Genomic DNA, 13802 nt, shown 5'->3' with positions numbered 1-13802 from the left:
ATAATCATCGGGAATCTGAAGGTGGGTTGGTGTAGGAATCTCTAATCAGTGACTTTTTATCTTTAAATGATTAATTCAGCTGGGTAAAAATTAGTTTCACACTGTAACCCTGTGCTTGTTGAAGTAAGATCAAGAGAGCCTTCAAGGGCCCCCCAGCATATACAGAAAAGCTCCCCGAAAACATCTCTGATGCAGCTTTCTGAACTTTGTTAGCTGCGTGAAAGTGACAGAATGACTGCACTCACTTTTCCATTGTATCCATGCACTGTATGAACAACCATCTGAAGGGAAGGGGGACTTTACAGTTGCACTTCCATGAAGTCTGGGGACTTAAAAGGGACAGATTACACAACTGGTGCAGCAGAAATAGAAATATTCCGACTTATGTTGGCAATTTCAGGTTAACCACCTGTCCATACATTCCATTCTTTTGAACGTGATATTTCAGGGACTCCTTAAGGAACTATCTCCAAATGTAGCACAAACATCCACTTAGTAGAAATTGGTCAAAGGTCGGTGTCACCTCACAAAACACGTTTTTAGCCATATCTCAAGAATTCATGTGTTAATTATGGCAACATTTCATTCAAATATCTAATAGAATAAAATGACAAAGTGACAAAGCATTTTATACCCAAAAGGTCAGAGATCAACTTCACTGTGACATCATGTTTTCTGTCTTTAATTTAGCAGCATCACTCTGCAACAGAAGGGCAGATTGTGACCATATTTCATAGCTGGCAAGATACTGAACTGGTGACTCTGAATGTCCACCTTGAAACTGTGCTGATTGTTTAGGTCTTCTGTGCTGCCAGTTTGAAGATGTGTGTGAAGCCTCCTTGTTTTAGAATCTGTAGCTTCTTTGCTGCAACATCCATATTTGAAGCAATGCAGTCCGCCACAGGATAAACCACTGATGATACTGAGCTTCAGGTGACTGAACCGGTGGATCGCTGGTTCGATTCCCCGTACCGGTGTCCATGGCTGAGGGACCCTTGAGCAAGGTACCTAACCCCCACTGCTCCCCAGGCGCTGCACGCGGTCGCCCACTGCCCCGGGTTTGCTGTGTGTGTGTGCACTTGGGTGGGTTAAATGCAGAGCACGAATTTCATTGGAGTGAGTTCCCTCCAATGACGAAATATGTCACTTTCATCATCATCTTTCACTTTCATCATGTGATGAAGCCCTCTATCAGTCACTGTGTATGTTTTAGTCTGGACAACTTGACTGGAGTGTGAAGGCACGCACCCACAAGGTGGTAAAACTACAATTCCGACAAAGCAACTTACTGGCATCTGTCATTGGATCCTGCCTGCCTGATAAATGCCCACATCCTTAAAACTCAAGCCCAAGATGATCACATCATCAGGGTTACATGTCTCCCCTGAGCCGCACAGGAAGCATCACACAAATGTGTTCACGAGCTCTGTAGAGTCCCTTGTGACAATTGAATCAATACTCATGTAAAATCAGTGAGGTGCCTCTCAGGGGAGCTCAGGTCAGATGAAACATTTTTAAAATGTTTCCAAATTTTTATTACAGCTTAACACCTCCTATGTTTAGATGCAAATTGAAACTATGCATTCAGTGAAGTCTTTTTTGAATCAAAGCAAGTGATTTGGGGTCAGGTGGAATCATGTACATCTGACTGGTTTGACACCTTTTGCTGGTAGAGTTTTTACATGTGACTGAGTCATCTGTCCTAAATGTAAGGCTGAGCTGCTTTATTGTTGTGATATATAGATTTGTATGTTCTTGCTGCAGCATGTCACCCACCCACAAAATTGGTAACAGGTAACATCTTAAATCATTCTCACATTCAGCCAGCATTTATTTATATTTTCAGTCAGAAGGTAAAATGTGAAACCTGTGGATTAAGAGCAGTTGGTGAGGAGAGTGCAGCTTGCCAGTTTCTGCAGGATTGCAAAATATTCCGCAGGTGCAGCTGGGCGTGAAGCAGCAAAAGCAGGTGGATTTTGCAGACCTCCACCTACACTGTCGGGTGAAGGAAAAACACAACGTCCTGGCAGCCAGAAAACCATATCACAGTGTGGTAAACCGGCGACTGATAGTCAGATATTGTCTAAAATAGCATGTTAAGAAATGTTTGAAGAACCAATTCCCACCTTGTAACCATCAACAGATAGTGTGATGTGTATTTTTTCTATTCTTTATGTGCAAGTTAAACCTGCAGGAGAGGTGGACATGAGGGGTGACCGACAGTATATTCCTGTGTGTGTGTGTATGCGTGTGTGTGCCCATCGTTTCAACATTCTCGAGTCTGAACTTATTGAACCCATCTGTTCTTGGCGAAAAAAAAATATGCCAGGCTTGCAGCATCCCGCGGACGTCATGGCAACCTGTGGGGAGGCAGCAGGGGCGGTCCTGCCTGACTGTCCTGCGTGCGTGCGTGCGTGTGTGTGTGTATGTGTGTGCATGTGTTTGAGCTGTCTGATATTTTATGTAGTCTGTATAGTGGCTGAGCAGGACGATCAGAGGGGAGCGGTGCAGCAGCAGCAGAGGCGGCGGCAGCGGCGGCGGCAGCAGCATCAGTGGGCTGGAGGCTGGTAGGATGTGCTGCCGATTAGGCTGATTAGAGCCGGAGCAACGATGCAGTGACTAGGAAAACACGGGCACACACACACACACACACACACACAGGGAGAAGGAGGGAGAGTAACACAGGGTTGCGCACGAGAAATGATCCGCTCCTAGACTATGGCACCGTCGGGCTCGCGTATCAAGAAGGGCTGTCAGAGAGTTTTGTACTGGATCCCGGTCCTCTTCATTGCCCTCATAGTGGCTTGGTCGTACTACGCCTACGTTTTGCAGCTTTGCATAGGTAAGAAACTCTCTATGGGTAGTATGAAGAAGAGGGGGTGTGAGAGTGTGTCGGTGTTTGTGAGAGGGGGAAACGCTTCTGTCTGTTTGTTTTTCGGGGTGGGGGGGTGTGTATTAGGTGCTGAGGTGAGGAGACATTTCTGTTTCAGCAGTTTGTGTGTGTGTGTGTTTTTTTTGGGGGGGGGGGGGTGATGCAGAAGAATGTCTCGTTGTTTATGCAGTGTGTGTGGACAGCGTCAGTCACATGACAACAACAGTTCAACCAGGAATTGTCAGCATATTGTTACACAGGAAAGGCAGTCATGTCTTTTTGCCTGAAAAACACAAGTTCAGTACTGATGTTTCCGAGCAAGGAAGGAATATTTTCAACACATAACGTTAACAGAACTGGAAGTGTGTGACGACCTGCTTTTGTTGTGAAGCTTTTATGACATTTTAGGACAGGATGTACAGAGTAGGATTAGGCCATCCTGTCAGATTCATTATCTGACCCCTCCAGTGTCACTCTATCAGCACTATCTTAAAGACTTAGTGTAATAGCTTCAGGCTCATGTGCTTGCCGAGCTTCATCATCTGAATTTACATTCTCCAGCATAACACCAACAGCATTAAATATTGGCTCGAAGTCTGGCTGTGATGGCTTTTCAGTCAAACCTGCCTCCATCCTGATGGTGCGGTTACAGACAGTGAGCCTCCTTGGTGAACGGTGAACACAGAGTTGACCTGGATAGTGAGTAATGGTTTCTAGATGTCTCACAGGAGTCTTAGCAGCCTACTCATGTGCGCCATTTGGCAGCTTGTCAGACCACTGGGAAAGTAGATCTTCTGTGTCAGAAAGGGGGATGAAATGGAGACAGTTTAATGAGACCAAACAGCAGAAAACACAGGAAGGCAGGATTTGATATTCTTGCTGTTTTTTGTCTGATCCTCTCCAAATTTAGCCATAGCCATAGTGCCATGCCAGTGGATTCATCAGTGCAAGTGAGGCTAGAGGGGTCGCCATGGGTGGCAAGCCAACCTCCTGAAATCTGATTGCCCTCCTTGGTGCTCTGCCACCGGAGTCAGAAGCTGAGAAGTGGTTGGCTTCTTAGCATCTTGGATGACCGGACAGGACATACTGGGTGCTGGTCCAGGGATCCTGGACCAGAACCTCAATATGAAGTGACTGTTAACATTTCTTGATGTCAAATGTCAACAAAGAGACACAAACAGAAAAATCACAAACATGACAAACAACTCCAAAAGAGGTGACAAATGACCACGAAAAGATGAAACTCCACAGAGAGATGCAAAACAACCACAAAGACAATCATGAAAACATACCAAATGTCCACGTGTCATGTTGCATGGTAGCAGAGCTCAGGTGCATTTTTGCTATTTAGTTCAAACCTGTCAGTCGAGCCTCAATTAAGAAATGTAAAAAAAACTGTTCTCAAATTTATACTTAACTTGTGTGTGCTGTGGTGTGCTTGTGTTTGATTCATAAATGCTGCTGAACATAGAAAAACTGGTTTAAGCAGGCTTGAGCAGAATACCATTTCTCTCTTATGACACCTGTATAAATCTGCACACGTCGTTCATAAAGCTCATGTGAGATTCACCACAGGCTTGAATGCATACGTATTCCTAACTTCATTGCCTTTACATAACCAGCAGGAATACAACTGTAGTCAAAATCATTCCCTTGTCAAAGTAAGGTTTTATAAATAACTGCCAGCATGTGGTTTGTCATAGTGAAGGTCAAAATTTATTTTAGTTATTTTGTATTGCTTCATTATACTGAATAAACTACGTCACTATTAATAATGTTCAGTTTATTCTGGCAAACTTGGGCCACCTCTGTAAGACTGCCCATCCCAATTCAGAAGTCCCTAAACCCGCTTCTGTTTAGAAGAGAGGCTTTTCGGTGTCCCAGAGTGAACTTCTTCTAGAGTTACAGGACGCCATGTCTCTGTTGCCTGCTCCATGAGATACTGAGACGTCCTTCATTGGAGCACAGTGACAGAAAAGCACAATCACTATTTGATCGGCCTTTTTGAAGCCATCGTGTTTTGCATCCCAGAGAACAAGAGCAAAATTGTGATGCACTCGAGTCACACGGGCAGAGAAAAACAGCAGCTGGGCAGTGGTTGCTCAGGGCCAGCATGTGCTCTGCAGACACACACTCAGACAGTTGTGTGAATGTATCATCAGCTGATACCTCTCATTCGGCATCTCAGTTAATCCCATTGTCTGCCTTACATAATTCACCCCAAGCAATCTGTGGTTGACCCACTTTCTCTTAAAGCTCTGAACATAGCAAAGCTTTTGAACAGCTGCTCCTTTTCCTGAGACTGTTTAAAATGTGAACTCAGGTGGTCTTATGTACTGCTGGAATGCACCTGGTTGTAGCAAGAATGCAAAGAGGAAACGTGACAGAGGCTATGGGAGAGACCATAATGCTTTCATATACACATTAATGCCCTTAATCAAATACACTCACACACTGTCAGACTCTGGAGCTTTCATGCTGGCAAGGCGGCATGTGCACGATTTTTGGCTGCATGCCTTGATTCAGCTCCTTGGCTTACCTTTCCGCAGCTCCTGCTGTCTGTGCGCATATGTGCATGTGTGTGCGTATGTGTGTGTGTGTGCTTATTCCTGCAGTTGTGGGGATAAAAATCTGTTTACAGTCACATTGTGAGGACCTGCCTTACTTATGGGGACAAAATGCAAGTCCTCAAAATGTAAATCACTAAATATTAGGGTGGAGACTTGCTTTAAGGTTAGTTTGATGTTAGGGTTTGGTTGAGGTCAGGGTTAGGATTAGACAAGTAATGTTTATTGTTATGGTTAGGTGGTGGTTAAGCCTCCAGGAAATGAATGTAAGTCTATGCAATGTCCCCAAAAGTGATGGAAGCAAGACTCTGTGTGTGTCTGTCTGTGTGTGTGTGTGTGTGTGTGTGTGTCTGTGTGGGAGCTGTACAGGCTAATTTCTAAAGATGGATGACTCTGTATTCCCAGCTAATCATTGCATAGAAAATGGGACAAACACAAAACAGTGTCAGCAAACAGTCCAACAGGTTGTCCACTTATTGTTATGTCTGAGTCTACACTTTTAGTGAGTTTTTTTAGTGTGAGTGTGAAGGTTTGGGGCTGCTCATCAAGTGTGCGGTTGCTGATGTCGGCCTTCGATCAGCACCTTTGTCAGGTCCACTGCTGGGAGTTGTGGCTGTCAGCATTCACACACAGACAAATGGTGCAGGATTTTCTCATTGTTTTCAGTGTCTTTTGTCAATGCACAGTGCTTATCTATTTGACTGACCCTGTGCTGTGTATTGATTTTGTGACTGGTATGGTACTGGATACCGGAATTAAGGCTTTACAGAGTCAGCATTTTTCAGTTTCAGTGCATGTGGAGGAGGTCCCCGCATGAAGTGTTGACCTACAAATCCTAAGATACTCCACAGTATCTTAAGGGGGCAGTCGTGGATCAACGGTTAGGGTGTCGGACCCGTAACCGGTGGATCGCTGGTTCGATTCCCCATACCGGTGTCCATGGCTGAGGTACCCTTGAGCAAGGTACCTAACCCCCACTGCTCCCCGGGCACTGCACGCGGTCGCCCACTGCCCCGGGTTTGCTGTGTGTGTGTGCACGTCACTTGGGTGGGTTAAATGCAGAGCACAAATTTCGTTGGAGTGAGTTCCCTCCAATGACAAAATATGTCACTTTCTTTCTTTCTTTCTTCAGTGCATCTCACCTTCTGCTAATCAACACACACCTGACTGTCATTTCTCTTTTTACTTTTCAGAGTCCATCGAAGACACAGGAGAAAAGGGTAAGTGTCGCTGTTTGACATCATAAGTATCTTCAGCTGTTCTGTCTCTATTTGATGTTGAGTTGTGCTCAGCAGCCTTCAGACTGCAGGCAGCCCACATGAACACACAACAACCGACCCTGTAGCGGCTTTGAACACTGCTTGTTATATAGTCTGGAGATGCACAGAAATAGAAAGCATAATTATGATTCATTTTTAGACAAGTCCTATAGATGGTGAAGTCTGTCTGTCAGTCAGTCAGTCAGTTGTTGGTCCAAACTGAAATAACTTGACAACTATTGGATGAATTAACATGAAATTATCTAAAACATTCATGCCCCCCAGAGGATGAATCCTACTGATACTGATGGTGATCCCCTGACACATTGAGTTTCACTTTGTGATTTGAAGTGAAATTAATGAACATCCTGTGAATTTTTGGTACACACGCATTCATGTTCCCTTCAGGATGAATCGTAATCATTTTGGTGGTCCTCTGACTCTTCATGTAGCGTCACCATCACATAAGATTTGACCAAATATCAGCAAAACCAGTGAAATCCTCTTGAGCCCAACATTTTGACCCAGTGTGTTTAACTACAGTGAATAATAATAATTATACTTACTGGGGATTGCTGGGAAAACAAAAGAAACTACATATGACACCAATATTATGAATGTTCACTGCACTGTGAGTAAACAGTAAACAGTAAACGGTGATGACTTGCTGACGTTTTTCTGTTTTCAGTTGTGTACTTGCTGGTGTACCATGTCATTTTCATCATGTTTGTGTGGGCGTACTGGCAAACCATCTTCACCAAGCCCATGCACCCCCTGAAGGAGGTGAGTGTGTCTGACTGTGACGCAGCGTTATTGTCGGCTCGGATGATGAGGCTTGTTGGAAAGTGCAAATGTAGGTTACAGCCTCCCTCTGTGATTGAATGCTGCATTTAGACTAATAATACTTTCCAGTGGAAGTGCCTGGAGCTGCACTGTAATGGCTCTGGTCCTGACCACAGCATTCTGCTCTGCAGGCTGAACGCACGCACATGCATCCATCTCAGAGAAAAGCTACCTTTGCACTTCAATTTGAACTGAAGTGAAGCAAGCATGCAGGCAGCAATCATTGGCAATCAGCAATATGAAGGCTTTCTTTTATGAGATGAAATCACGGGATCACCTGAGGTTCTGAGATTGTAATAAAAGTCAAATTTCATGTGTGCTGTGCTTTTTGTTATCATCTGAGTTATTTGTTTCCACCGTTCAATCATAAACTGCCTGAGTGGCTCAAAGTAATATCGCAGCTCAGTGTTGCTTTGCTCCCATTTGCCTTCTGGGGCAGAAAGAAAGGAAAAAACAAATGGAAGCTACAGATACACCCTTCACTGCCCACTGAGCTGCAGCTTCACAGCAGCAGACATCACTGTATGACACTCACACAACCGGTAACTTATCTGACAAATGATTTCAATCTGTACGAGTAGGATTTGTTAAAATTAAGTATGAGCGCTCACAGATGGAGCTGTTGCTAAATCACAGGCAGTGTTTGTCTTTCACTCTGTGTTCTGCCCGCCATAGTTTCACCTGTCCTACTCTGACAAAGAGCTGCTGGAGCGTGAAGATCGGGGAGAGTCTCAGCAGGAGATCCTGAGGAGGATAGCCAAGGATCTGCCCATCTACACCCGCACCAATTCTGGAGGTACAGTACAGTACAGTACAATACAGTACAGTAGACATGAGCCGTCTCATCTGACATGCGACTCTCAGAGCTCTTTTTACCCCTGTCACCTTGTTAGTCTGTGGTCAAGTGATAGGAGAGGCTGCTGACGGCTGCATGATTGATCTGCCTGTCTCTCCTCAGCAATCCGTTTCTGTGACCGCTGCCAGCTGCTGAAGCCTGATCGATGTCACCATTGTTCAGTCTGTGATAAGTATGGCTCTCTGTTCATGCTCCCATAGAGAAGAGACCACACTATATATAATGCACTCTGGCAGGCAGAGTAAGATTCAAGTACACTGACGCGTGACCCCGCTCTGTTACAGATGCATCCTGAAGATGGATCACCACTGCCCGTGGTATGTAGTGACACTCACATGGAGGAAAATTTCCTTTTCTTTGCTTCTCAGTGCTCGGCTTTCATGGTTTAATGATGTTGCTTTTCTGTAGCGCCACACCGCCCAGTTACATTCAAGTTAACAGGCCTGTAAACATCACATGGAAGCACAAAGAGCTTGTTTACTGGACAGCATTTCACACTGTAGCCTCACTGAAATTACAGCAGAGGGAGACAAAACGAATCTGTTTCAGATTGGTGTGATTTGCACTAAACATGACTGGTTTGTATGTTCTGTTTTTAATTTTGTTCCATGTCTGATGTTCAGACTGGAAAGAAACCCATAAAGATCACAGGATCATAATGCAGTAATTCTTCTGCTTTCTGTAATGTAATCCTCTCCAAACATGTCTGGTGTGGACATGTCCTCAGCCATCTTAGACAAAACTTAATGCACAATACCAGGTCCAAAACAAGTCCAAGTCCTGCTCACCAGTTGTGTTGCTTTTTCCTGTTTTCAGTTAAACAGGAAGGAAAAATTGAATTCTACAGAAAATTTACTGCACGCTTTATTATATAAAATTAGTAACTTTAGTGCTAACCACATTTCGGACAGCACGGTGGTGCAGTGTTTAGCACCTCACAGAAAGAGGGTTCCAAGTTAGAGTCCCGGTCTGGGCCCTTCTGTGTGGAGTCTGCATGTTCTCCCTGTGCCTGCCTGGGTTTTCTCCGAGTACTCCGGCTTCCTGCCAGATACATGTACATTAAGTTAATTGGCTACTCTACATTGACCCTAGGTGTGAGTGTGAGAGTGTGTGGTTGTCTGTTTTTGTATGTCAGCCCTGCGACTGACTGGTGATCAGTCCAGGGTGAACCCTGCCTCTCGCCCGTAGTCACCCCCCCATGGATGAATGGATGGCTAACCACATTTCATGTAGTCATATAGTCACATTTTAATGTAGCAACTCACTCATTAACCAATCCTCAATATTATTATTATTATTATTATTATTATTATTATTATTATTATTATTATTATTATTATTATTATTATTATTATTATTATTATTAATCAATGCTCCCCTGCTCAACTGCTTTTATATCATTTTAAATAAGAAGTCCCACATCTCTGCATTTAGAGGAGGATACCTGAGTGTCCACAATGACCTGCACCCTGTTATTCTTGTTGCAGGGTGAACAACTGTGTGGGATTCTCAAACTACAAGTTTTTCATGCTGTTCTTGGCATATTCGCTACTCTACTGCCTTTTTATAACTGCTACAGATCTTCAGTACTTCATTAAGTTTTGGACTGTAAGTGTTGCTTGTCTAACACAACATGAACCACTGATTACATTATGTATGTTTTTCTTTTGAAACTGTGGGGCTGGTACAAAATATCAATGAAAACATGCATTTGTATTAAATATGTGGTATTTGATCTTTTTCACAAGGCTGGAGGTAGAGCACATTTCCGCCTGAAAGAATACCTGGTATGAAACAACCAGCTCGTTAGTGGCAGCGCAATAGTAACAGTTTAGTCAGCTCCCTCAGACTACTGAGTAGAAATCTCTTAGATCCCACTCAGAGTCTCATAGTGTTGTTGTTTCTTCTTTGTTTTCATGCAGTTCTGTTGATTGCTTGTTGTTTTGTTGACCTCAGAACGGACTCCCGGACACTCAGGCGAAGTTCCACATCCTGTTCCTCTTCTTCTCAGCCTCCATGTTTTCAGTAAGCCTGGCTTCGCTCTTCACCTATCACTGCTGGCTTGTCTGCAAGAACAGATCCACTCTGGGTAGGTGGTGTTCTTCATGCCTGCATGCATGTGTGTATTTCCTCTGTTTGTGGATGCAGTAATTATAGTGGCAGCACTGTGAGTGTCTGCTCTCAGTCTGCTTAAGGTTTACACAGTGTCGTCTTTGCACTAACGATGAAGGATGTGTTATTGCATTTCTCCCATCGTCAGTCACCGTCCTCATCAGTGCACTGATTTGACGAGCCTCTCTGGGCCTTTATAAGACAGAGCGGCTTCTCATTATGCGTGCACAGTGGCACACTTTGTGTTGAGGAGGGTGGATTATCCAAAGGAGTATGTTACAGTGTAATGCAAAGACACAAGGCTCAGAGCAGTAAGCAGCTTAGTAACAGACACTGCTAGGAAGAGAAGTCACACATGGTGGAGCAGTCTGAGGTCTGCTTTTCTTCTACTACAAAGACACTTTCATTCAGAAATGTTCTGTTCATGCAGCCATTCAGCAGGAATCCTTCATGTGTTGATCTGTTGTCTGAATGAGCTCCTGTTAACAGAATAACAGACTGTGTGAAGACTGGGAGGGAGTGTTGTATTTATTCATCTTCCTGTCAGACTGACTCTTTGTCTCAATGTGCGTTCTGTCAGAGGCTGTGCGCTCTCCGGTGTTTCGCCACGGCACAGACAAGAACGGTTTCAGTCTGGGCTTCAGCAAGAACTTCCGCCAGGTCTTTGGCGACGAAGTGAAATACTGGCCTATTCCCGTTTTCTCCAGGTAAGGTGTTAAGGTGGTAAGGCCCTTTTGATGAAGGCAATTCAAAAGAAAATCACCTGTCAAATGCTTCTTAAAATGTCAAACGGAAAGAACATCATAAGACCAATAAAGCAAGTCTATGTGCTAAGAAATGCTCTACAACATTCCCTGGCAAGTTGTCGCACCCTGATGACATGAGTAGGATCAAACTCAACACTCAGAAGCAAAGATTTGGGTTGTAACGGTGTGTTGGATTGACAGGACCGGTCAGTGTGCTATGTTGTAGTGGAGAGATAAATTTAAGCAGTTGAGGCTTACTGTAGCCTCAGTGGGAATGTAATTCATCAGTCCCCTGATTTTATGAATTTATTATATAGACCTGCTTTAACAGAATCCAGGCTTTATTGGCCATCATTTGCACATATATAAAATAGAATACACGACACAAAATAACCAACTACTACTTTATTTAAACATCCAGCTGTTTTCTGCTGGTTTTCCAGTTTAGGGGACGGTTGCTCGTTCCCAACCTGTCTGGTGAATCTGGACCCCGAGCAGCCCTCTTTGCCCACTGACTCCAGTTCTGTCAACAAGGGGTGAGTAAAAAAAGAAGAAGCAGAAGAAGAAGACCTCCATATAAAAGTAAAGCATGGCCCAGCACAGCACATCACAGAAACATGAGATTGTTGAGTTTTCATATTAACTGTCAAGTATACTTCAGTGTACACAGCAAATGAGAGAAACAAAAGAGTCTGCAGAAATGCGGGATGATCAGCCTCCAGCGGCTTATTAGCCCTGCAGGTTTAATGATGCAGGAAATTCATTCTGATCACAGGATTACAGGATTGTTTCATTTAATGAAGCATGTGGGCCCAGAAATGTCCTTAGCGGACTCATGGCTCCTGGCTTTATCCCCGCTCATGTGTTTTTGTGCTTCCAGTGCAGCAGAGGGTCGACAGTTCCCCTCCAAGCCTCTGAGGGAGTCTCAGAGTCGGCTGCTCACCAGCACCCCCTCCTGGACAGAGAGTGACAGTGCAGCAGACAAAGACAAGGGTCAGATAATGTTACACTCCTTATCACGGGTTTCTTTAATTATCCCAATTTGAAACAGCTTTTAAACTACTTGATTTATGGATTTTATTCCCCCTGTGCACGTGTTCCAGGTGCCAGCAACCAAGGGATGACCATAGAAAATGAGGCATGACCCAGGTCAGAGTTAGGACACCTGAAACCCCAGAAAAGTAAGTTTACAGTCATAAAGAAAATATTCACCCTTCAAGATATGAAATGTCTCATTACTATGTATTTCACCCAACAGGTCAATGCTGCACCAACCCCAAATAACTGCCCCCCACCCCACCCCCACCCTCTCGGAGTGTGTGCCTATCAGAACGTGATGTGGTGGAGTATCTCTTGTTTATTTGGTGTTTTCCGTACTGCATCCTGCTCCTGAGGCTGATATCACGTACAAACCAGAGAACAGTGAATGACTGTTTTCATCAGTATTGTTGTTACTGTTACAAGCAACAATCTCTGCTGCTGTCTGAAAGTATCCGGGCTTCGGAACAAGTGGGTTGAAATTAATATTGCATTCCAACTATCACATTTTCTTTTATTTGTATATGAATAAGCACAGAAGAGTTGTTTTTTTTTGTTGTTGTTGTTGTTCTTTGTATACAAGGAGATCAACCTGAGCTGCTTTTGTATGCTACAGCAGGATTATCTACAGTTCATTTGTTTTGTTATATTCATAGCTTAGCACATAAAGTACCTGCTGTTATGAGTTTGCCAAATGTTTGCACATTAAGTTCATGTTAGTAGTGATGTTAATGTAATGTAACTGATATTCATTTTGCCGTTTTTTTCTGTTTAGGGTTTTCTCTTTTTTTCATTTATGGATTGGGGGGGGCAGCCACCGTGTTGAGTGTCATGAAAGTTCAAGTGATGCATGCTCTCATCTCAGGATGTCGACACAAACACACCTTGTCGTAGTGAAATGAACCATAAGATGTTTTCCCCTTTGCTTGGAAACAAAGAAACATCAACAACAAAAAAACATTTATTGATTAATAATCTGAAAAAGGGCTCTTCTGTCTATAGCATGAGAGAGGATGCTGCGTCACGTTGACACACCTGTGAGCTGGTGCTTCCACAGCGCATCCCCCTCTGTGAAATGTCTAAACTGCTGTCTGTGGTGGCCCAAAAGCTTCCCATCCGTCTCTGGAAGCTGTGAGCAAAAGCCTCTGTGTAATGCTGCAGATCTGTTCATCAAATAGCAGATACTGTGGTATTTCTAACTCAAAACACAACATTACGGATGAAGCGCAGAGGAAAACCACAGCTCCAGCCGCTTTGTTCAATATATTTTAACCTTCTAAGAATTCTATCTGTTGTCGTAACTGGCTGGAAACTATTAAACCATCACTGAAAATTAGTTGGAAGAATGTATGCTTGTTACAAAAAAAAAAAAAGCTCCATGTTGAGTCATTGTCAATCAATATATTTTTCTATTCTTCTGTCTGTATGACTCAAGAGACGACGTGGATGTGTGAGGTAAGGTGCTGTACAGCTGTGATGCCTTATAAGAATAAAATGAGCTCATCTTCA

At 43.7% G+C, this 13802-nt stretch overlaps 1 protein-coding gene and 1 long non-coding RNA gene across 3 annotated transcripts; both read left to right on the top strand.

Moving 5' to 3' along the window:
• The first annotated feature begins 2476 nt into the window (after positions 1–2476).
• zdhhc2 (zinc finger DHHC-type palmitoyltransferase 2) lies at positions 2477–12534 on the top strand. Of its 2 annotated transcripts, none has more exons than XM_046407112.1 (13): positions 2477–2842; positions 6633–6659; positions 7387–7481; positions 8217–8337; positions 8500–8569; positions 8682–8714; positions 9885–10005; positions 10354–10486; positions 11090–11216; positions 11699–11791; positions 12136–12248; positions 12359–12436; positions 12514–12534. In XM_046407112.1, the coding sequence occupies exons 1-12, from the start codon at positions 2719–2721 to the stop codon at positions 12397–12399; spliced, it is 1098 nt and encodes a 365-aa protein (XP_046263068.1). In that variant the 5' UTR covers positions 2477–2718; the 3' UTR covers positions 12400–12436; positions 12514–12534. The 2 variants fall into 2 exon arrangements, with proteins under 2 accessions (XP_046263068.1, XP_046263069.1); XM_046407113.1 differs by having other exon boundaries at positions 2514–2567.
• Positions 12535–12570: 36 nt separating this feature from the next.
• On the top strand, positions 12571–13802 carry LOC124068494. The gene is made up of 2 exons (XR_006844922.1): positions 12571–12764; positions 13069–13802. It is a non-coding gene; the product is annotated as an uncharacterized LOC124068494 (long non-coding RNA).

This window comes from Scatophagus argus, chromosome 12, assembly GCF_020382885.2.
Source record: "Scatophagus argus isolate fScaArg1 chromosome 12, fScaArg1.pri, whole genome shotgun sequence".
Taxonomy (NCBI): Eukaryota; Metazoa; Chordata; class Actinopteri; family Scatophagidae; genus Scatophagus; species Scatophagus argus.
This window is presented reverse-complemented; position numbering and strand designations above follow the sequence as displayed.

Bases quoted from the DNA above. Each gene is read 5' to 3' on its own strand.
- zdhhc2 (XM_046407112.1), top strand. From the start codon at position 2,719: ATGGCACCGTCGGGCTCGCGTATCAAGAAGGGCTGTCAGAGAGTTTTG. The intron at 8,715-9,884 runs GTATGTAGTGAC...TTCTTGTTGCAG, and splicing joins ATGGATCACCACTGCCCGTG to GGTGAACAACTGTGTGGGAT. The intron at 11,792-12,135 runs GTGAGTAAAAAA...TTGTGCTTCCAG, and splicing joins TCCAGTTCTGTCAACAAGGG to TGCAGCAGAGGGTCGACAGT.